The sequence below is a fragment of the Euleptes europaea genome, chromosome 7 (assembly GCF_029931775.1).
Source record: "Euleptes europaea isolate rEulEur1 chromosome 7, rEulEur1.hap1, whole genome shotgun sequence".
Taxonomy (NCBI): domain Eukaryota; kingdom Metazoa; phylum Chordata; class Lepidosauria; order Squamata; family Sphaerodactylidae; genus Euleptes; species Euleptes europaea.
Genome location: NC_079318.1, coordinates 82887216 through 82912097, shown reverse-complemented (window position 1 = coordinate 82912097; position 24882 = coordinate 82887216). Strand labels below are relative to the sequence as shown.

General features: G+C 48.3%; 2 protein-coding genes across 2 annotated transcripts in view; one reads left to right on the top strand and one right to left on the bottom strand.

Annotated features, from left to right (window-relative positions):
- ANKRD35 (ankyrin repeat domain 35) overlaps positions 1–8135 on the bottom strand; it is a 53099-nt gene extending 44964 nt beyond the window's left edge. The window contains exon 1 of the mRNA XM_056853666.1: positions 7990–8135. Within this exon, the coding sequence (XP_056709644.1) occupies positions 7990–8028 (39 nt within the window). The 5' untranslated portion in view covers positions 8029–8135. The remainder of the gene's footprint in view (positions 1–7989) is intronic.
- Positions 8136–21085: 12950 nt separating this feature from the next.
- RXFP4 (relaxin family peptide/INSL5 receptor 4) lies at positions 21086–22333 on the top strand. Its single transcript, XM_056853445.1, has one exon. The coding sequence runs from the start codon at positions 21086–21088 to the stop codon at positions 22331–22333; it is 1248 nt and encodes a 415-aa protein (XP_056709423.1).
- Positions 22334–24882: the final 2549 nt, after the last annotated feature.

The window sequence follows — 24882 nt, the reverse complement described above, 5'->3', positions numbered from 1 at the left end:
ATCTGCTACCATTATAACTATTAGAGATTAGTTACTGTAACTGTGAGATATGCTGTCTCTTATCCCTCCCCACGGTGGTCTCCTGTACCTTTAACAACTGTATTGACGGGCAGAAATCCTGCAGCTACAGTTGCCCTTTATAGAGACACTGCATTGGGGAAAGCTGCAGTGTTGAATTTATGAAGCTCAAGACTATGCATTCTCCTGGACTGAACAGAGAGATGGGATTCCTGTCTCATTACCAATGCTAATTTCTCCACCCCTGCTACCCCTGTGCATATCACACCTAATCCAATCATGCCTGCTAATGTTATTCACTTGCTTTTGACATTTACATTGCCATTGTGTGTCTCATTCACTCGTCTCTACTTAAGGATAGATGGAGTCACATTCTCGCTGTATCTGCAGAAGTGAGCTGTGGCTCACGAAAGCTCATACCCTGCCAGAAATTTTGTTAGTTTTTAAGGTGCTACTGGACTGTTGCTCTTTTCTGCTGTTGAATTTATGTCTGCCATGTAGCTGTTAAAGATAGGGGAGCCAGCCGTGAACAAAAAGTGGCAACTCAAATTGTATCCTACCCTCTTTTCAGAGCTCGGGAATGGATCCAGGAACACTTCAGCCTTGCATTCAATGAATGGGCCCTGCCTTTTGCCCAGAAAAAGTCAAATTTTAATGTTTGTTTTTTTCTCTTGACTTGCTAGGCCTGGAGTGAGCCAAGAGAGGAAGATACGTCTCCGAGAACTTTGCTGATGCTCCAGACCTGACTTGTAGAATGTTTTTCCAATGTAATTAACCATTAAGCAATAGCGGGGTGTGTGGCCCTTGTGAAATATACCCTCTCCACAGGGTGAGCTCTGGGCATATTGCATTATCAGTGACAAGCTTCAGCACTGGCTTTTCCCCAGCTACAGTCTCTGCAGATCTTCAATGATTGATTCACTGAAACAGATTTGCTATTTTCCCTTAAAAATAAAAACCAAACAAACAAAAATGCTGCTAAACAGGTGGGTAATATTCAACTTTATCAAAGTTAGGTCACTTACACGCAGCTTGTTTGCCCAGGTATGGATGCTATAGGGAAGCAGTTTGTTTTCCTGCTTCCCCACAGTGTTGTGTGCTTTCCTGCACCTCCTGGGATTTCCCTGCCTTTCCTGAAGTCTTTACTAAACCTGCTTTGCTGCAATATTTTGGGGAACATCAAAGAAAAGCTGGAATGGCTGACAGGTACGAGTGGCAGCTCCGGGTTAGGAAATACCTGGAGATTTTGGGGGTGGAGCCTGGGAGAGTGGGATTTAGGGAGGGGAGAGGCCTTAGTAAGATATAATGCCTTGCAGCCCACTTTTCAGAGCAGCCATTTTCTCCAGGAGAGGTGGAATAAATGTTTCCAATAAATAAATAAATAAATAAATAAGTTATTTATATAATCTGGAGATCAGTTATAATTCTGGGAGATCTCTAGCTCCCACCTGGAGGTTGGCAACCCTAAGCAGGGGCTATGAGAGGGACAGAAGAATAAAATCTGATGTCTTGTGTTGTCTTCCATGCCTGCATTAAGCTACAACAGTCTGTTTTTGTAAGGAACACATTAACCTGCCTTACACTGAATCAGACCATCGGTCCATCAAGGTCAGTATTGTCTACTCAGACTGGGAGTAGCTCTCCAGGGTCTCAAATGGAGGTATTTCACATCACCTACCACCTGATCATTTTAACTGCAGATGCCAGGGACTGAACCTTGAACCTTCTGCATGCCAAGCAGATGCTCACACTGGAGAGCCAGCGTGGTGTAGTGCTTTAGAACGGTGATTAAGAGCAGCGGACTCTAATCTGGAGAACCGGGTTGGTTTCCCCACTCCCACACATGAGTCACAGCTCTCTTAGAGAGCTCTCTGAGCCCCACCTACCTCACAGGGTGTCTGTTGTGCAGAGGGGGACGGAAGGTGATTGTAAGCTGGTTTGATTCTTCCTTAAGTGGTAGAGAAAGTCGGCGTATTAAAACCTTCTACCACTGAGCCACAGCTCCTCCCCAAGGAGATGGTACCGGAGATGTTATTCCATCACCCTTCTCCTCCTATCAAGACTGAGTCAGCAGAAAATGAATCTTTGACAGCAGAAGCACCCTGAGCATGTGCTTCTATCAGAGAGCACCCATCTAGAATTTGGGATAAATGTAGGGTTACCAACCAGGTACTAGCTGGAGATCTCCTGCTATTACAACTGATCTCCAACCGATAGAGATCAGTTCACCTGGAGAAAATGACCGCTTTGGCAATTGGACTGTATGGCATTGAAGTCCCTCCCCTCCCCAAACCCCGCCCTCCTCAGCTCCACCCCAAAAACCTCCTGCCGGTAGCGAAGATAGACCTGTCAACCCTAGATAAATGCCCCCCTTTTTAAGCCCCACAGTTCATCTCTAAACCAGTGGGCAGAATCCTCACTTCCCATGTTTTAAGGAAATAATTTTACAAAGTGTTGCTTAAAAAAAAAAAAAAGTATCGGCCAACAATTCATGTCCCCAGTGGAGCTGACCTCCTCAAGGCCATCCCAAAAAAATCCTAACGTACAAGCAGTGGCGGACCTACATTTTTGGGGCCCTGAAGCTTGAACTGTTATGGGGGCCCCTTCGCAACCAGCAACAATAGGGCAGCATCCAACAAGGGACAAAGGGCCTTGCTGCCCTTGCGAGGACCTCGAGGCCCAAATGGCGGAGAACAGGGGGGTGGGGTGGAGTCCTTGAAAATGGGCCATACAGTGACGAAATAAAACTACAGAACTATTGAGGACCCAGCTGCCAAAATGTAGGCTGTGAATAGATTCTGGCAAGCTCAGTGAGCCCTTACAGCTGAGGGTTTGAGCCCTGCAAGCCCCCAAGAAATTTTTGAAATTTGACCAATTGCAGGGACATTTTCAGGCCATGTAAAATGGGTATTAGAGCATATTCGAAAGTCAGTATTAAGTACTTCAACCCATTGGTTTATGATTCGGTCACTAAAAAACTCCATCGATTTTGTTGAGAAATTCACTCATTAAAAAAAGTTGTTTCAGGGGCCCCCTCCGGGATTAGGGGCCCTGAAGCTTAAGCTTCATTGGTTTCACAGTAGATCCGCCTCTGCGTACAAGGACAGGAACTCCCTGGGGCGGTAACGTCACCCGCCGCCGTGTAAAAGGCCCAGATAAACGCGCCCCCAAAAGGCCTGTTTACCAGGCTCAGACACTGCCTCACGCGTCACCAATTTCATGCAAAATGTAGTCCCCAAGGCTGGAATAACCCCAGGGCTGGGTGTAGCAGGAGTGAAGAATGGCAGGAGCCCAAGAGGAGAAAGGACTTTCTAGCCAGGCTTCAAATTGGCTACGCTCTTGCAGCAGATGGAATCAAGTTTCAAAGCACTTCTGGGCTACGACTTAGCCTAATGTTGCCAAATGGACAGCGGGGGGGAAATGTCTCGTCCTTATGTGTGTGTGTGTGGTAAAGTGCCTTCAAGTCGCAGCTGACTTATGGCGACCCCTTTGGGGGGTTTTCATGGCAAGAGACTCACAGAGGTGGTTTGCCAGTGCCTTCCTCTGCAAGCAACCCTGGACTTTCTTGGTGGTCTCCCATCCAAATACTAACCAGGGCTGACCCTGCTTAGCTTCTGAGATCTGACGAGATCAGGCTAGCCTAGGCCATCCAGGTCAGGGCCCCGTCCTTATAACAGAGGTTTAATACATAGAAACAGGCAATTGGCTTTTTCATGGCATGGAGCTAAAGAAAATCACCTGCAAATCCACTTGTTATTTAAGGGACAGCTAGAGGGACTGAGACTCGAATGGGCTTTCAATACTGCAAGTTCCAGACAGGTGTGAGGGTCCTTAGGGTCGCCAGCCTCCAGGTGGGGCCTGGAGAACTCCCACTATTACAACCGATCTCCAGACTGCAGATATCAGTTCTCCTGGAGAAAGCAGCTGCTTTGGAGGGTGGGGTCTATGGCATTATTTCCCACTGAGGTCCCTCTCCTCCCCAAACTCTACTGTTCACAGGCTTCATCCCCAAATCTGCAGGAATTTTGCCCAGGCCAGAGTTGTCAACCTTACCCCCATAGGGTTGCCAGGTCCCTCTTCACCACCAGCAGGAGGTTTCTGGGGCAGAGCCTGAAGAGGGCGGGGTTTGGGGAGGGACTTCAATGCCACAGAGTCCAATTGCCAAAGCGGCCCTTTTCTCCAGGTGAACTGATCTCCATCAGCTGGAGATCAGTTGTAATAGCAGGAGATCTCCAGCTACTACCTGGAGGCTGGTAACCCTAACCATTTAACACTATGAAATCAGGTTGCCAATTAACTAGCAGAAACTCAAGAGAAGCTTTTTCACAGCATGGAGATACGCCTGAGAATATCTGCAGAGAAAGCTGTGGTTAAAGGCACAAAAGCAGGGGCCAGTAGAAAAGCTGGCAACCCTAAACTGGAGAACTGAACTCTTCAAAAAGATTTGTTTCTCAATGTATCTTATTATACGGCCAAAGTTATATAAGTCTTTCCCCCCATAATTAGGGGTGCCAACCTTCAGGTAATAGCAGAAGATCTCCTGCTATTACAACTGATCTCCAGTCCAATAGAGATCTATTCACCTGGAGAAAATGGCCGCTTTGGCAATTGGACTATATGGCATTAAAGTCCCTTCCCTTCCCTCCCCAAACCCTGCCCTCATCAGGCTCCGCCCCCAAAATCTCGGGACCTGGCAACCCTACCTATAATAATATTCAAGTAATATGTGATGATACATTGATGGTGTCCAAGAAATTCAGTGTCAGTTTATCTAGCAGATCATAGAATTGCCTAATTTCTGTGTTTATTACTCTTCTCAGCATTTTCCCACAGACTGACAAGCCACATGCTCCAGAGGAAAGCCAGAATATGAATCCATAAAAAATAAAACCCTGCTTCTTTTGCCAGTATTTGGAAATTCCTTTCCTGATCTGTGGACACTCAAGAAATGCAGCTTTCAGTAGTACCAATTCACACAGTACAACAGGGGTGGGGAACCTTTTTCCTGCCAAGGGCCATTTGCACATTTATAACATCATTCAGGGGCCATACCAGGTGTAGATCTCTCGGTGTGTGGGGGAGAGGCTAGGGTTGCCAGGTCTCCAGCCACCACCTGGAGGTTGGCAACCCCAGGGGAGGCCACACAGAGAAGGCCTGCAGGGTGCCCCCCCTCCCAGGTGGGAGGGCAGCCAGCGGTGGGCCCAAGCAAATGAGGCACCAGGGGGGCGAAGCCCACAGTCAATTGGCAAGGGAGGAAGGAAAACAGAGAAAGAGGAAAAGGGAGGGAGGGAGAGAGAAAGGGAGAAAGAAATGGAGAGAGGGGGAGAAAGAAATAAAAGGATGGAGGGAGACAAAGAAAGAGACAGAAAAAGAGGGAGAGAAAGGAGAGTGAGAAAAAGAGGAAGAAAAGAGAGAAAAGCCTTTCCCCCACACACACGCACACACGCATGCTGGCCCCGTACAACTGGGCCCCAGCCTCCCCGCCTCCCCCGCCCACACACACACACACACCCAGCAGCGCACGGAGCCCCATGTGACTGGGCCCCAATCTCCATGCCCCACCCCAGAGTCCACAAAAGGCCCCTTCCCAAAGCCCGATCGGCTCCCGCATGCATGCTCTGCCGCCGGGAGCCGCCGGCCTCTTTCCCCCGCTCCCTCTCGCTGCTCAACAGCTGACAGGCCTCCGCGGCCGGGCCCCAGAGCTCTCGAGGGCCACAAAAAATGTCCTCGGGGGCCGCGTACGGCCCCCGGGCCTGAAGTTCCCCATCCCTGCAGTACAAAGTCATTGTGTCCCCCCGGGGGTCTGGGAGTTCCACGCTTGAAGTTAATTCCCAGGCATGCATGGGCCAAATTTGGATCGGGACCATGGTGGGCAGAAAAAAGGGACCCCCCACCTATTGCTGTTTTCCTAACTTGAAATAGCCCCCAAAGCCATTATTTTTTCCTCTGTGAAAACTTATGTGTAGCTCATACACATGTGTAGCCTCCCCCCTCCACCATTTTTCTGACCTGAAGTGTCCCCAGGAGCCAGTATTAACCTTGTTGGGGAAAACTTGTATGTATGTATGAGCTACACATAAGCTTAAGCCTCCCCCTCTCTCCATACTAAGGTCCCAATCTGAACCAGGTCAGTGGTGGTTCTTCATCTTCTTCGTCTTCATCTTCTTCGTCATCGCTGTCGTCTTCTTCAGCAGCAACCACCCCCTGTAAAGAATCTCCCAATGTGAATCACAGAACCAGTCCTATGCCAAGTTACTCAAGTTAAGCCTGTTGGTTTCAGTGTGCTTAGGCTGGAAACCCTGCATGCGACTGTGTTGTCAGGGGGAAGTGACTGCCCTGAAGGGACAACAAAATGAAGGGCGCTGAGCAGCCGCATGACAGCAGATCGTGCCCTTTAATTACTGGCAGGGGCAGTTCCCAGGGAGCCTTCTCTGGCTGGCCCTGATGCCCTCAGAAAAGCGGTGATAGATAATTCTCTCAATTTGATATCTATCCCAATCCAAACACCTGCTTTTCCTGATTCACAGTTCAGCCACTTAATGTCCTATAGAAACTTAAACCTGGGTCATCAGACTGCTTGATAATGCAGCAGGCTTATTCCAAATTAAGCATCAGTTTTTCAGGAATGTTCTCTCTTGGATGTTGAACTGCATTTCCTGGGAAGATGGGCTTTCTCTCTCTCTCTCTCTCTCTCTCCCCGTAATGGGAAAGGGATGCTTGGGGGGTGAAATCTATACCAAAAGAGGTGCTCTATGGACACAAAACCCTGCCCTCTCATTCTACATACCATGCTCTCTAGCCTAATTGTCCTCAGAGCTAGTGTCAGTGGTGAGGGACAGACATTCTGCACATGCTCAGGGGCACAGTTTTATCACATGCCTAGCAAAGAGCGCTCACCTTGAAAACAGATACTGTAAACGGTGCCAGAGAACTGCAACTCAAATAAATCCCTGGATTTGATCAAAAATAATTTTTAATATAAAGGCAGACCACCTGCTACACATACCAAAACCCCACTGCCTGGTTTATATGAACATAAGAAAATGAGAAAAGCCATGCTGGATCAGACCAAGGCCCAGCAGTCCGTTCACACAGTGGCCAACCAGGTGCATCTAGGGAGCCCCCAAACAAGACAACTGCAGCAGCACCATCCTGCCTATGTTCCACAGCTCCTAACATAATGGGCATGCTCCTCTGATCCTGGAGAGAATAGGTGTGCATCATGACTAGGATCCATTTTGACTTGTAGCCATTAATACCCCTCTCCTCCATGAACATGTCCACTCCCCTCTTAAAGCCTTCCAAGTTGGCAGCCATCATCACATGCTGGGGCAGGGAGTTCCACAATTTAACTATGCATTGTGTGAAGAAATACTTCCTTTTATCTGTTCTGAATCTCTCACCCTCCAGCTTCAGCAGATGACCCCACGTTCTGGTATTATGAGAGAGGGAGAAAAGCTTCTCCCTGTCCACTCTCTCCATACTATGCATAACTTTATAGAACTCTATCATGTCTCCCCTTAACCGCCTTCTTTCCAAGCTAAACAGCCCTAAGCGTTGTAAACGGCCTGAAAGAATTAATCAGAATTACACTCTACAGTACTGTATGCATTGATTGAGCAGATCTCCATAAATCATTCTGCTTACAAATTGGGGTGGTGATGGTAGAATAGAGCTATACAGAGTACTGACTCCCCCCCCCATAACTGAAAATCCTCCTTAACCCTGCCCAATTTCATCAAGAATTGCCCACATCCTTTGAAGCTAGAAGCTTGCTTTTCTAATAAACTGAAAGTTCAGCTTGCCAAATTCTCTCCTGTTACTGAGCTTGTGAGGTGTGGCTGTGGAATACACCCTGCCTTTCACCTGCCAGTTTTTTCCAGCAACCACCGGCACCTGTCACAGGGATAGAAGGCATTTGCTGGGGGGGAAGAACACATCAGAACCAATTTTACAGCAATGGGTACTCACCGCGACTTGGTTGGTGGAGCAAGAGAACATCTTCTTCATGGTGCCCACCGCACTGTCCCCGCACGTTCCAGTCAGCAAGGATCACAGTCCAATAAACCACGCTCAGACCATTGCTGGCAAAAGGTCTCTTCTCAGGACAGGTTTTTGTTGAATCGCCGGCATTCAGCGGGGATTAGAAAGAAAGCCGGCAGGGAGACATCGACCGAGGTCCCAGCGTAGCCATGCTGGCGACCGGATCCCGAAAAGGTGAGTGGTGTCCCGAGAGCATTCAGATATGAACTCTTTCCCGGCCTGCGGGCCCTCACCAAGTCCCTCCCTCGGAGTCTCCCGCACACCTGTTTCCCAGCTCCTGGCCCAGGTCTGGACTTGCTCGAGATCGCATCACTAATCGCTCTTGTCTTCTGACTTTCAAAGCAGGGAAGTTTCTGACCCACCCTCTCCCTAGAAACTCAGGGCTATCTTTTTTTCACACGGTTAACATGATCATCACAGCAGACAGAGCCTCCACAATCGTTTTCCCTCAGCGTGGAAATAGGGACATCGCCTGTATATGAACACCACGACCTTCCTTCTCTCTCTAAAGCGTGCTAAGGGCACTGCGTTTGGATGCTTCAGTGTGCTGTTCTCCGCTGATGTAAAAGTCAGGAGAGCGAATCTGGTGAAGATACACAGGGGAAAACTTTGTTGCCTTATGGTGGTGGAAAGGGCCGTCAAGTCGTAGCTGACTTGTGACGACCCTGTAGGGTTTTCAAGGCAAGAGACGTTCAGAGGTGGTTTGCCACTGCCTGTCTCTGCATCGCGACCCTGGACTTCCTTGGTGCTTTCCCAAATATTAACCAGGGCCGGCCCCACTTATCTTCGGAGATCTGATAAGACCAGCTAGCCTGGTAATGTCAAAAAATTCCTTTGCAGCTGCAGAGGGTGTGAAAGGGCTGGCCAGCCACCTGCTGCATGGTCCCTTAGTATTCACACACAGGTATTGGCTTGCTGAATCACTAGAGAGAAGATGCATCCATCCCCCGCTAAGATGCAATTTCCAGAGACCCTGAGGAGGGGGCTGAACCATGAAGAGTGATAATGCTAGCAGCCTATGCTAGGAATTCTGTACAAATCAAGTTTTGACAAGGAGTCCCCCCCAAAGGCAAAAACAAGAGACAGCGATTTAGCAGAGACAGGGGCCAGAAATTAGGAGCTGTCCCAGTTAAAGTGGAGCATGTGTGATATTCTATCCATGCGTCGTCATCCCCACCACCACCAAACACTCTTAGGCTTGTTCTCTGTATGCAACAGGATGAAACCTGCCACTGTAGAACAGACTGTACCCCTTGTGAGGAATCACACTTTGTGAATGCTCCCCTAGGGAAAATTCTCCCAAATCCTCCAAAACCCTGAAACCAGCACCGTTGCTACGTATCAAACATGGAGAGTTTGCAAGGCACTTGCAGTGTGTATGTTGTGTCCAAAGACAGAGCCAGAGGGGGAAAACGAGTCTCATTACAACATGTTGCTTGAGTCATTTGTACATATACAAGCAGAGCGTGACTGGAGGAAAACGAGCCATCCCTTTAACAAACCAGTAGATCTGGTACCTTATATGAGAGAGTTATCCTGTGCCCTCTAGGGTTGCCAAGTTCTTGGAGGGAGAAAAAAAAGTCCTGTCCTTTGAAAAGAGGCTTGTGTGTGTGTTAAGTGCCGTCAAGTCGCTTCCGACTCATGGCGACCCTATGACTGAAAGTCCTCCAAAATGTCCTGTCTCTGACAGCCTTGCTCAGATCTTTCAAACTGAAGGCTGTGGCTTCCTTTATTGAGTCAATCCATCTCTTGTTGGGTCTTCCTCTTTTCCTGCTGCCCTCAACTTTTCCTAGCATGACTGTCTTTTCCGTTAAGAGGCTTAACGGGGTGTTATTTACCCAGCGCTGTGACTTATCTCCCTAAAGTGTGCTAAGGGCACCGTTCTGATGCTTCAGTGTGCTGTTCTCCGCTGATGTAAAAGTCAGGAGAGTCAATCTGATGAATGTACACAGGGAAAAGGTACACTTCATTACCCTACAGCAAGAGAAAGTACCATCAAGCCATAACTGACTTGTGGCAACCCTGTAGGATTTTCAAGGTCAGAGACGTTCGGAGGTGGTTCGCCATTGCCTGTCACTGGGTCGTGACCCTGGACTTCCTTGGTGGTTTCCCTTCCAAATACTAACCAGGGCTGACCCCACTTAGCTTCGGAGATCTGATGAGACCGGGCTAGCCTGGTAGTGTCAAAGAATGCCTTTGCAGCTGCAGAGGGTGTGAAAGGGCCGGCCAGCCACCTACTGCATGGTCCCTTAGTATTCACACACAGGTATTGGCTTGCTGGAGCACTAGAAACAAGATGCATCTATCCCCCTCAGAGATATAATTTCCAGAGACCCTGGGGAGGGGGCTGTATTCAAGGGACGGAGCGTTTTTCTCCGGGGCTGTTGGGAGCTGGGATTGAAAGCAGAGGATTCTCAGGCCGCTGAACAGTCCTTTGAAGTGCCTGCATTATTGTATTAATTCCCAATGACAATAACACAGTAGGAGGCTGAGAGTTCAAAGCAGTTTGTTTATTAGGCCCAATACACACACCGGGTGAGAACTGCCCCAAACGCGCAGGACAATTCACACCCCAGGACTGCAACAACGCTTATAACTTCTGGTCAGGGGTGTTACAATTACGTAATATAGTGCGTAGAGCAGGGGTGGGGAACCTTTTTTCTGCCAAGGGCCATTTGGATATTTATAACATCATTCGGGGGCCATACAAAATTATCAGCTTAAAAATTAGCCTGCTATATTTGGTCAGACATTTAGCCAAGAGGCCCGACCAGAGACGGCTCCGAGTGTCTGCCACATAGAGCGACTTGCTTTTGAGCTCTGCTATCCCCAGCTAGGCCCAAGAGATTCAGGCAGGGCAGCATCCTTCTGAGCTAGAGATCTGCCAGGACCCATGAAGGGCCAGACCAAATGATTTTGAGGGCCTTATACGGCCCCCGGGCCTGACGTTCCCCACCCCTGGCGTAGAGACACAAAGACCCAATAATGGACACATTTGGATTAGCATATTCCATCAGTGCGGTTTTGAGGCGTGGATTTAGGGGGCCATATGATCTCTAATGGAGAAACGAAACTTAACATTCTTATCTGATACTCCTAAATCACTGCCTTGAGCCTCATTAGGGCGGCTAGCGGTACCAGGCCTGCAAGGATGATCTCACTGGCACCTGATTCGTAATGGCTGCTAGTTTATGCTAACTCCGTGATCGCACAGGAGTGGATAGGAACCAAAGAATAATACTTGACCCCTTATACATGGGGTATTGCCATTATATATATGTGCAGAATGTGGTATTGTGCTAGATCACTGGTTCCCAACCAGGGGTCCGTGGAGCCCCAGGGGTCCGCGAAAACTAAATTAAGGTCCACGAAACAAAGTTATAAACCCATAATAAATTAATATTTTCAATTAAAAGTTCTCTATTATAAAATATATATATTCAAATATTATTCTAAGTTTAATGTTTAACTAACAGTTATGATTAAAGTTCATTTTCAAATTCTCTGAATTTTTATTTTGAACCTTGGGGTCCCTGCACCGAACAAAAAAGTCCTAGTGGTCCCTGGTCAAAAAAAGGTTGGGAACCACTGTGCTAGATGCTAACCCTTATACCCCGGGCGTAGCATCTTTATAAGTGTGAGTATGCGGACTGAGTATAAAAGCATACATTTCCAACAATCATGAAGATTTATAGGCATTACACCTTCTCCGCTGTTCAAACCCTTCTGCTCGCTCTTCTGAGGAATCGCAACACCTACACCGCCTCGGAGACCAGCGCCGTCTCCTGGCCGGGATGCGTCAGAGGCGGCTGGAAAGAGGACTCTGCGTCTGCGACGTCTCAGCCCTTGGCAAATCTTCCAGCCGTTTACCTCACGCAGGGAAATGTTCCCTGCCGCCAGCCACCTTTGGGAGGGGGAAGTCTTCCACCCCCTGGCTGGCTGCTCGGTCTCCAGCCAGCCCGGCACCTGCTTTTCAGCCCCCAGGGGACGGCTTTGAGATTTAAGGCCGCCGGTGTGCCAAGACAGAAGCTCCTGCTCCGCTTGAAGTGGGATGTTGGAACCGGCTCTTGTTTTTTTAAGCCCCCCACTGCAGGCAAAGATCCATCAGGGCTTACCTCCTCAGCTGCCTCTGTTAATTTTTGGCTTAGATATTTGTTTATATCCCTCTTTCCTCCCCAGCAGGGACCCAAAGCAGCTTACACCGTTCTCCTCCCCTTCATTTTTTCCCCCTCACGACACCTCTGTGAGGCAGGTTAGGCCGAGAAAGGGTGACTGGCAGGCTTCCCTGGCAGAATGGGGATTTGAACCTGTTCCCAGGACCACACTGATCATGACGCCACGTTGGTAGATGGGAACCAAATACAAAGGTTCGCAGCCTCTATTAGATGTGTAGAGAGGGGATTTTGCCTCTGAAGGAGAATAGCCAGCCAAACTTCCCACTTCCACACAACCATTTGATGGACATCAAAAAAGTTCTTGCAGCATCGTAAGCAGAAGGCCACAAAAGCTGTTAATCCTGAAGATACCCTAGGACTTTGGGTTATTCGTTTTGGCATCCAGTTCATTCATTTTGGCATGAAAAGCACCTAAGATGCTCCAGCCAAGCCAGGCGTCCGGTCCCACTCTGACTGGCAGTAGCTCTCCAGGGTTTCAGGCGGCAACATTTCCCCACGCCTGCTATTTGAGATCTTTTTCTTTAAGGATGGCGGGGACTGAAGCAGATCCACCCAGCCTGAGGCCCACCTGAGATTGGTGCACTCCCCTCGAGGGTTGCCAAATCTGTCTTGGGAAATTCCTGGAGATTTGGGGGGGGGGGTGTCCTGGGAGAGTAGTTTGGGGTGGGGAGGGAGGAGGAGGAGGAGAAGAGTTGGTCTTTATACACTGATTTTTCTACCTTTTAAGGAGAATCAAACCGCTTTACAATCTCCTTTCCTTCCTCTCCCCACAACAGACACCTCTCCCCTCCCTTCCTCTCTCCGCAACAGACACTTTGTGAGGTAGGTGAGGCTGATAGAGCTCTAAAAGAACTGTGACTAGCCCAAGGTCGCCCAGCTGGCTTCATGTGTAGGAGTGGGGAATCAAACGCGCTTCTCCAGATTAGAGTCCACCACTCTGAACCACTACACCACCCGGGGAGAACTGTGGCACAATAGAGTCCACCCTCCAAAGCTGCCGTTTCCTCTGGGGGAAACAATCTCTGTCGCCTGGGGGGTCAATTGAAATTCCGGGAGAACACCAGACCCCACTTTGAGGTTGGCAACTCTACTCACTCTCCATCTTGCAAAGGGCACTTCCCAACTAGGCAAGGTTGGGTAGAGCGAAGTCACCCGAGGGGGTTGCTCTGGAGAAGAGAGGAACAGAAGAAGGTAAGAGAAGCCCTGCTGGATCAGTTTAAAAATATCTCTAATTCAGCATCCTCTTTTCCACAATGGCCTGCCAGATTCCCCCAGGAAGACTTCAAGTAGGGCACCCTCGCTGCTTTTGCCCCCCTAGAATCTGGCATTCATGGTCTCTGGTTCTCCTAGACATGCTGCTTTGGGCCCAGCCTGTAGAGTAAAGCCATCAGTGAGGGGCTGTGGCTCAGTGGCAGAGCGTCTGCTTGGCATGCCAAAGGTCCCAGGTTCAATCCCCGGCATCTCCAGCTCAAGGGATTTGGCATTAGGTGATGTGAAAGAGCTGTATGAATGCCCATCTCTGTATCACTTTACTCGGAAATGGGCCAACAACGGACGACCTCCGATTTAGAACGGTAATCTGAAAGGGGCCTCAGTTTTACATGCACTGAATGTATCATGACAATGACTAAACACCCATATAAAGAAAAATAAAGTGTACCTGCAGTAATATGTGAACAGGACACTTGTTTATCAAATCCCTTTTCAAGTATTCAAATGGTACAGTACTGTGCAATCAGCATATTCTCACACAGACCAATGGAAGTCCTATTCCTACCTCCTTCTCAGTTCTGATGTCACACTGCAGCCTGCTAGGTGGTGGGGGGAAGCGCTGTCAAGCCGCAGCTGGAGGGTGAGAGATTCAAAACAGATAGGAAGTATTTCTCCACACAATGCATACTTAAATTGTGGAACTCCCTGCCCCAGGATGTGGTGATGGCTGCCAGCTTGGAAGGCTTTAAGAGGGGAGTGGGCAGGTTCATGGAGGAGAGGGCTATTCATGCTACTAGTCAAAATGGATACTAGTCATGATGCACACCTGTTCTCTCCAGGATCAGAGAAGCATGACTATTATTTTGGGTGCGGTGGAACACAGGCAGGATGGTGCTGCTGCACTCGTCTTGTTTGTGGGCTTCCTAGAGGTGCCTGTTTGGCCACTGTATGAACAGACTGCTGGATTTGATGGACCTTGGTCTGATCCAGCATGGCCATGACTTCTGGTGACCCTGTAGGGTTTTCAAGGCAAGAGATGTTCTGAGGTGGTTTTCCATTGCCTGCCTCTGCGTTGCGAACCTGGACTTCCTTGCTTGTCTCCCATCTAAGTTCTAACCAGGGATGACGCTGCTTAGCTTCTGAGATCTGACAAGACTCGGCTATCTTTGGATATCCAGGTCAGGGCACCCTGCCAATCATATAAACAAACAGGACATCACTCCGTCAGCCAACAATTGTAAATAAACTGTCTTTTTTTACAAGTCATTTGGTGTTATCAATGTTATTTTGCCCATGTGCACTTTTACACAGCCTCATTGGAGGCATGGTCTCCCCCTCTCCCCAACATTTCATTACCTAACTTGGTCATTCGTCCCCCTGTGTAGTATTTGAAAGGCTGTCACTTAGAGGAGGGCAGGGAGCTGTTTCTGTTGGCAGAAGGATAGGACTCACAATAATGGGTATAAATTGTGGGTGGAAACTGTGGGTACCAACTGGACATTAGGAATTTTTTTTAACAGTAAGGGTAGTTCAGCAGTGGAATCGGCTGCCTAGGGAGGTGGTGATTTCCCCTTCTCTGGCAGTCTTCAAGCAGCAGCTGGATGAACACTTGTCAGGGATGCTCTAGGCTGATCCTACATTGAGCAGGGGGTTGGACTATGTATGGCCCCTTCCAGCTCGATGATTCTAATCTTCTCACTATTGCACAGACGCAGAAGCCCCTGCCAGGCAGGGAAATGCAATACCAAAGTCACAGCAGCGGCAAAGCTATTCGACAGCCATCAGAGGCAGATAAAGGACAAGTGGATGGATTGGACATTGGCTAACGGGTGGCCACAGCTGCTGCGCGCAGTATGTTCCCCTGTTGAATGAGATTGCTGCAAAGTTTGTGGCACCCATATACCCAGTTTTATCCTGCCTTCTCTCCAAAGAGGTAGGAATAGTGTGCATGGTTCGAAATGTGCCTCCTCCATCTTGTCCTCACAACAACCGTGGCGTAAGTTATGGTGGAAAACTGAAGAAGAAGAAGAGTTGGTTTTTATATGCCGACTTTCTCTGCCACTTAAGGGAGAATCAAACCAGCTTACAATCTCCTCCCCTTTCCTTCTCCACAACAGACACCCTGTGAGGTAGGTGGGACTAAGAGAGCTGTGACTAGCCCAAGGTCACCCAGCTGGCTTTGTGTGTAGAAGTGGGGAAACAAATCCAGTTCACCAGATTAGCCTCCACTACTCATGTGGAGGAGTGGGGAATCAAACCCGGTTCTCCAGATCAGACTCCACTGCTTTTATCCACTACTCAGTGGTAGAGCATCTGCTTGGCAGGCAGAAGGTCCCAGGTTCAATCCCTGGCATCTCCAGTTAAAAAGACTAGGCAAGTAGGTGATGTGAAAGACCTCAGCATGAGACCCTGGAGAGCCGCTGCCAGCCTGAGTAGACAATACTGACTTTGATGGACCAAGGGTCTGATTCAGTATAAGGCAGCTTCGTGTGTTATGTGTCGTGTGTGTTACACCACGCTGGCTGGTCCAAGGACCTTCCAAGCTGAGGATTTAAACTGGGTCTTTCTGGTCCCAATCCAATATGCTAACTAATGTGAGAAAACAAGAATAGAGTGGGCAAAAAAAAACAAAACCCAGCTTCCCCCCAAGGAAGGAGGGAGGGAGAGCCTGCCCAGCTAACTCCATGCTGCATGCGGCTTGGCCTGGCACTAGAGTTGCCAGCTCCAGGTTGGGAAATACCTGGAGATTTTGGGGGGTGGAGTCTGAGAAGGGCAGAGTTTGGAGAGGGGAGGGACTCCAATTGCCAAAGTGGCCATTTTGTCCAGGGGAACTGATCTCTATCGCCTGGAGATCAGTTGTAATAGTGGGAGATTTCCAGCCACCACCTGGAGATTGGCAGCTCTACCAGGGGCCTCCTTTTCTGCATGGTGTGGTGGTTAAGAGTGGTAGATTCTAATCTGGAGAACCAGGTTTGATTCCCCACTCCTATACATGAAGCCATCTGGGTGACCTTGGGCCAGTCACAGTTCTCTCCAAAATCTCTCAGGGTGTCTTGTGGGGAGGGGAAGGGAGGGTGATTGTAAGTTGGTTTGATTCTTCCAATAAGTGGTAGAGAAAGCCGGCATTTAAAAACCAACTCTTCTTCTTCTTCCTGCCTGATTCTTTGGTTGCCAGCTCGGGGGTGGGGGTGGGGACTTTGATGCTTCCTCCCAACTCCTTTATTGCCAGCACAGTGGAACGGATGACAAGGACTCCCGGGCCTCCCTGCCAGACTCCTGAATGTCAATTCAGTGGACAGGTGGGCTTGCTGGCTTAACAGTGGGGCAGCGAAGACTCTGCTTTAGATATCAGCAGATGGGGGTCCCACGTCGCTGTTCGATATATAGATCATAATTGCAAGATAACTGAACAGCTTCAGGAGGGTGTTTTTATAAAGGCTTATGTTGACGGCACTTGACCGGTAGACCCTACTCTCTACTAATACCATCACAAGCCATGAGGGGGCAGCAGCTGCTCATGCCAAAGTCCCAATGTTATGGGGGCGGATATTTAAAAATATACTCTTAAAATCTTTGGAATATTGAATTAGTCACCAATGGATTTGTTTAATTGTGCGGTGTTTTTGTAGAAAAGGGGACATAAATTATAGTGCATGTTACACCCTGTTGGGAACAACGATTATTCTAAATTAACTGGATGTGTTTGCAAACATATTTTGGTTATGTGTACTCACTGTGTGTGATATATTTATATGGATTTGTGTATTATGGTTTAAAATCAAAATCTATTAAAATAACAATAAAAGGTTTTTTGTTTGTTTTTAAACTGGCCATTTTTATTATTGTTAATCTTCAGCCTGGATCTGGACACAGAAGCCCAAGAATTTGGAGTATGAGCAAATCAAATTTTGGGAGTTGGGGTGGGGGGGTGGCTCAATGGTGTATAGCACCTGCCCTGCGCACAGAAGGTCCCATGATCAGTCCTGGGCATCCCCAGCCAAAGGCCCCATCCTCTCCAAATCTGCCACTGGTGAGAATAAGCAACCTTAGAGCTAGGGTTGCCAGCACAAAACCCAGGAAAGTCAAACTAGACAGCACTGAGATGAGGGATCAAGTGGAGTTAAACCACCTCCTCCCCACAAAACACACACCGAAGTCCTAACCCAAATCAGGGGACCCCCACACCACCCAAATCTGCAATTCACTCTTTAGGAAATGCTAAGACGGTACCATTATGGATCCTTACTTTGGCTCTGCGAACAGTGCTCTGCAGGGTTTATGCAAGCATGGAAGTGCGTTGTTAGGGTTGCCAACCTCCAGGTGGTCTCAAAAAACAAAGTTACCTATGCTGATTATAACGTAGTTGTAGAAATAGCAGCACGCAGGCTCACTAACAATGTGAATGCACAGTTTCAAAATAGTATTTCAAAAATGTTGTATTCAAAAATGCATTACCTCATGCACTAATGCTGTCCAAAGTATACAATATTAGAAACAATTTTTATACACAAAAACCAAGGTAAGTACAAGGTAAGTACATAAACCAAACAATTGTGCAATGTAAACAATGTAAATTAAGCAAAGCCCAAAGGTAAGTTCATAAGTTGCGCCATATATATTGTGGTGTCCTTGTAATGGACAATGATGTCCAAAAAAATGTTCAAAGGAAGCCAAGACGATACCTCCATATTGGTATTCGTTTCGCATGTGCTTCTTCAGTTGGGTGCAATCTTCACATCAATTACATTCTATTCAAAATATAAACTTATTTATAATATGTACAATTGACTACTTCTGGGCACAAGCATTCATGTATAATACATAAAAAATTAGTTCTTACCATTAATGTCCTAATATAGACCCAGAGGGTCTTACTTACCTTGTACTTACCTTGGTTTTTGTTTATAAAAATTGTTGGTAATATTGTATACTTTGGACAGCATTAGTGCATGAGGAAATGCATTTTTGAATACAACATTTTTGAAATACTATTTTGAAACTGTGCATTCACATTGTTCGTGAGCCTGCGTGCTGCTATTTCAACCTCCAGGTGGTGGCTGGAGATCTCCTGCTATTACAATTGATCTCCAGCCAATAGAGATCAGTTCCCCTGGAGAAAATGGCCGCTTTGGCCATTGGGCTCTATGGCATTGAAGTCCCTCCCCTCCCCCAACCCGGCCCTCCTCAGGCTCCGCCCCAAAAACCTCCTGCCGGTGGCGAAGAGGGACCTGGCAACCCTATGCATTGTGCATGTTCAGTTGGCAGTAGGGTTGCCACCAGGCCTAGAGAAAATTTTCTTATCCCTTTAATAGAGGTTTAAAGTGTGGAAATGGGCAGCTGAAGCTTTTCATGGCATGGAGGTAAATATCATCCTATTAAAGCCTGTTAAAGGGAGGAGTCATTGTTTTTCTCCAGGCAGTTGGAATCTCTAGTTGGGGAAAACCACGGAAGGGCAAAGAGAGAGCCATTAGTTGAGCTGCAGCTGCTCTCTTTGGGGGGTCCTGATGCAGGATCAGAATCGAGCTGCCTGTTTTTTAGGAGTCCCTGCTTGCTTCCAATATGCTCTGCTGGCACATTTGTAGATTAATCACAGATTCATTGTGTCAGTACTCTCCCATCCACAGGAAACCAACCCCCCATTGTGCTGCCTCAAACTGCTCCCCACTCAGCAAAGTTGGAAAGCATAACAGCGGCATGTAGATACATATTGCGAAATGATCCAGCTATCAGTTTTCTGTCTTTCGAGCAGCTGTGCAAAAGCCTTGGCAGATGTATGGGTACTCTGTTTTCCTGTGCTTAAGCAACTAGAAACAGCAGCAGGGTTAAATCTCTCTAAAGAGCTAGGGCAGGGGTGTCAAACATTCATATTTTAGATGATTTAACATTCTATCGATATGCCATCAGACCAACGTGTGGGGGGGGGAAGGTGCCCAGAGGAGGCGGCGGCCATGTGGCCGCCTCTATCTCCAGTATGTAGGGTTGCCAACCTCCAGGTACTAGCTGGCGATCTCCCGCTATTACAACTGATCTCCAGCCAATAGAGATCAGTTCACCTGGAGAAAATGGCCACTTTGGCCATTGGACTCTATGGCATTGAAGTCCCTCCCCTCCCCAAACCCTCCCCTCCTCAGGCTCCACCCCAAAAATCTCCTGCCGGTGGCGAAGAGGGACCTGGCAACCCTACCAGTAGGGCTTCTCGGGGCATGGCGAAGGGGATGGCTGAAGGCTGGCTGGAGGAGGAGTTGGAGAACAGGGGAGTATTGGGGCATGGGAAGATTGACCCGCGAGTTTATGCACCTTCCAGTAACCGAAATAAGCTCGGAATAAAACTTAAAGGTAAAGGTAGTCCCCTGTGCAAGCACCAGGACATTCCTGATCCATAGGGTGAGGTCACATCCCAATGTTTACTAGGCAGACTATGTTTACGGAGTGGTTTTCCATTGCCTTCCCCAGTCGTCTACACTTTACCCCCAGCAAGCAGGGTACTAATTTTACCAACCTCGAGAGGATGGAAGGCTGAGTCAACCTTGAGCCGGCTACCTGAAACCGACTTCCGTCGGGACGGAACTCAGGTCGTGAGCAGAGCTTTTGACTGTAGTACCATAGCTTACCACTCTGTGCCACAGGGCTCTTGGAATAAAGCTTACTTCCGGGATAAAACAGGGATTGGAAAACCCAGAGAAGTTGCGGGACGGAAGCGAGCTGAGCCCCCAGGGAGGAGAACGTCATGCATAACACACACACCCGGCAGAGAACCAAGACAATCACAGGAGAATTGTGAGACAAACCAACCATGCATAAACAACCATTGAGAAGTAACCTTTCTTCAAGGCAGCAGTACAAGCAGACCCTCTTTAAGAACAAGGGCATCTTCCCCAAATGCAACAGCTGTGTCCAAATTCTGCTTGGCTCAATCAGGCCAGTGTCAGACTCAAAGTTCTCTCTGTCTCTTCTCATGCTTTGCTTGAAAGAGAAACCTAGGTGCTGCAATCAAAGATAAGAATCACAGCACAGAGTTCAAACAGCCACACAGAAAGGGAGCAGGACTTTATAAATAACCCCCACACACACATGCACACACATAAGAAACCCAGCCCTGCCCCACTATAATTAGGGGGCTGTCCTTGATCTTCAAACTGGGAGTGGTTAGAATGTTTGGTCAGCCAAGGAAGCCTCCTTCCCCCCCTCCCTTCCAAGGCAGAAAGGAGCAGGCACCGGCCAGGACATACACAGTTGCCGTAGACAGATGGAGACACGGAGCGGCCAAAGAATTCACCAGTTCCTAGGGGAAAGGCCAACGGATCCGGCCAGTCAACAGCTGGTGGTCTTCTTCATCTGCCAAGACTGGGAGGGGTGAAACGGTCCTTAAAGGCTGAACTTGGATTTTTTGCAAAAGAAACATTTCTATTCTTTTGACCAGAGCAAACGGTTCTTTGCTGATTGGAACTGGATCGGCAGTTCCTCAGGACTTGGCCTGGCAGCAGCGGCTCAAAGTATCGTTGGTGTGCAACAGCTTCACAGCCGGCGTCATCTCAGGTCGTAACCCTCCTCCCAGGATGTTCCCCATCTGAGCTGTAGCATAGTAGTCAAGGCTGTGGTGGATGCACCTTTCAAGTGACCCCTTGGCTTTGTCAAAGATGGGGAGCGGATTTCAAGGATATGAGGGAGCCAACAGCTCCATCCACCACGAGTTGTTGAGGAAAAGTTCTGATGAAGCTGCCTTTATATCATCGGATGCGTCATTTGGTTTGAGGGTATCCATCACCTTTGTCTACTCCGTGGTCTGCCTGATGGGACTGTTGGGGAACGGGCTCGTAATGTACTTGATCGGGGCCCAGAAAGGCAGATCCACTCCCATCATTAATATTTTCATCTTTAGCTTAGCGGTGGCGGACTTCCAGTTCTCGTTGATGCTTCCCTTCTGGGCTACAGAGACAGCCCTGGATTTCATTTGGCCCTTCGGCGAAGTGATGTGCAAAGTGGTCCCTTCCCTCACCATCATCAGCATCTACGCCAACGTCTCATTGCTCACTGCCATGAGCGTGACGCGCTACTGGACTTTGGCGTCCGCCCTGAAGGCTGGTTCTACGATGACTCCTAACCAGGCCAAATGGATTACCGTGGGTCTCTGGGCCTTGGCGTTAGGAGCCACTGTGCCCACCGTCATGTTCACGGCTGTGGACGATATTGCTGGAGTTCAAGTATGCCTTTTCAGGTTCCCCACCGAATATGGCTTGGGTATCTACCGTCTCCACCGGGTGGTGTTCACCTTTGTGATACCACTGGGAATCATCTCCGCCTCCTACCTTCTTCTCCTCAGACTCCTCAAGACCTGCCAAGTCAACAGCAGCTATTCCAAACGGCAGAAGCAAGTCACCACCACCATCCGGCTGGTGGTGAGCTCTTTCTTTATCTGTTGGTTTCCTAATCACGTGGTCACTGTCTGGGGGGTTCTGGTCAAATTCCATTTGCTGCCCTACGACAAAGCATTTTACTTTCTCCACAACTACATCTTTCCGCTCACGACATGCTTGGCCCATGCTAGCAGCTGCCTCAACCCAGTCCTTTACTGCCTGATGCGGAATGAGTTCCGGAAAGCTATGCAGGAAATCTTTTCGAAGATCTCCAAAGCAGTGTCTTTTTACTGGAATTCCTCCACTCATAAAATTGGGGAGGAGGTTGTGTCGGCAGTTATGCCTTTAAGCCCATCTGAAAATCCCTCCAAAAAGCCAAAAAGGGACAAGGAGAACCATACTTTCTCCTCCTTTGAGCCGAGAACCAAGGAAACAAGACTGACCACCAAGGTACAGCTGATACCTGGACCAGACCCTGAAACTGAGGAAGCTTCGCGTGATGCCACCATGACCAAGGTTTTTGGATCCTGAGGAAAAGTTGTTTGGTATTAGACCTGTTCTGACTCTAAGGTCTGCTGTTGTAGAACCAGCCGCGGCTGAGTCTCTTTCTGATACTTTGCCTGTGTTCAAGACATTCTTGTTATTACCTGTGACAAAGTGGGTTATTTCCCACTTTGGCCACTGAATAACCATAGCCCACCACTACCAGACTTAGCAGGTATTACCGTGATAGTATTCAGAGTGGTAGATGTGATTGTTAGACAGGCCTAAGACTCTACTCTGGGTCTGATTAGAATTAACTACCTGAACTGGAGGTCTAGAACTTATTAGTTGTTTCATGCATTTTTTGCCATCACAGAACTCAAGGCCTTATACGTGGGAGGTGGGCGATCCTAGAGGAGGTCTCCCACCCAGGCACTGATCAGACCCACACCTTCTTAGCTTTAGCAAGGTGACTATATGATGTATCCTTAGACCACAAGAGGCTTCCAGCCTGCCACGGCATCTTCCTCATACACACCCAGATGTATGTTTATATCAATGCCTATTATGCAATGTTAGAGAATCCTTGACTGACCATAACTAGGGAGGCCAGCCTCCAGGTGGGACCTGGGGATCCCCCAGAATGACAGCTCATCTCCAGACTACAGACATCAATTCCCCTGGAGAAAATGGATGCTTTGGAAGGTGGATCTGTGGCATTGTACCCCATTGTACCCCAGGCTCCATCCCCAGATCTCCAGGAGTTACCCAACCTGGATCTGGCAACCCTAAACATTTCCTGATATAACATTTTTTGCTCACACAAAAATGCATCTAACAGTGCAATCCTATGCAGTTGATCCAGTCTACGTATATTGAATCTCTGGGTTTGACTGGAGTTAACTCGTCATAGGATTGCTCCATAAATCTTTCTATAGTTATTCGACTAGGTCTTTATGGTAGGGTTGCCAGGTCTGGTTTGGGAAATACCTGGAGATTTTTGGGGTGGAGCCTGAGGAGGGCAGGGTTTGGAGAGCTGAGGGACTTCACTTGGGTATAATGCCCTAGTGTCACCTTCCAAAGCAACCATTTTCTCCAGGTGAACTTGTCTCTGTCGCCTGGAGATCAGTTGTAATCCCAGGAGATCTCCAGCCACCACCTGGAGGCAGCCAACTCTACTTTATGGTGATCTTGGTTTGCCAACTCTGAGTTGGGAAAATCCTGGGGATTTGGGGGTGGAACCTGAGGAAACTGAGGCTTGAGGAGGGGAGAGACCTCAGTGAAGATGTAATGCTAAAGCGTCTCCACCCTCCAAAGAGCCCCTTTCTCCATGGGAACTGACCTCTGTCATATGGAGATCAGTTTTAATTCTGGAAGACCATCAGGCCCCACCTGGAGGTTGGCAAACCTATCCCTTCCTCCCCCTCCTCAACCAATCCTCTTTATAAAAGGAGGCAGTAAAAAAGCAGTTTACAGCAATGTCACCTTGTCCCAGAATGAGAAAGTGAGCTGCTTGAACTGTGTTCTCTCTTTTCTCCTGCCTTCTGAGAACTATAATTTGATTTATTGGAATTGATTCCCACTGTCTTCAGTGGAGAATGGAAGAAGAAGCTGGTTTTTATTTGCCCACTTTCTCTACTACTTAAGGAAGAATCAAACAGGCTTGCAATCACCTTCCCTTCCCCTCCCCACAACAGACAACCTGTGAGGTAGGTGGGGCTGAGAGAGCTGTGACTAGCCCGAGATTATCCAGTTGGCTTCATGTGTAGGAGCGGGGAAACAATTTCAGTTCATCAGATTAGCCTCCGCCACTCATGTGGAGGAGTGGGGAATCAAACCTGGTTCTCCAGATCAGAGTCCACCCCTCCAATACCCCTAAATAATCATGCCCTGGTTTACGGAGGTGTTGTAGTTCGTGGGTTTGTGGTAGGGCTGGGGGACTCGGGTTCAAATCCCAACTTAGTCATGAAGCTCAGCCAGTGACCTTAAGCCAGTTGAACTCCTTCAGCCTCACAAGGTTTTCATGCAGATAAAATAGGAGAGGGGACGGCCATCCAGAGCTCCTTTTCTGGAGGAAGTAAAGTGCCATTCATCACTCTGCATTGCGTTATGAAGATGTTTATATGGCCCCAGTTTTCTCCTCGGTGGGAACCCAAAGCAATTTACAAAATCAGTTTTCCCTCCTCCATTTTATCCTTACAAGAATCCTGTAAAGTAAGTTAGGCTGAGAGTGGAGGTAGCCCAAGGTTTCCCAGCAGAATGGGGACTCGAACCTGGGTCTTCCAGATCCTAGTCTGACACTCTAACCACTATACTATGTTTGCTTTGCATGTGTTCCTTTCCAGTTTCCCTCAAGAGCTCTGCTCTCCAAAGCCTTAATTTTTCATCACTGGTAATCATTAATAGAGTTGCCAGCTCCCGGTTGGGAAATACCTGGAGATTTTGGGGGTGGAGCCTGAGGAGGGGGGTCTTGGGGAGGGGAGGGACTTCAATGGGGTATAATGCCATACAGTCCGCCTTCCAAAGCGGCCATTTTTCTGCAGGTGTACTGATCTCTGTCACCTGGAGATCAGTTGTAATCCCAGGTGATCTCCAGC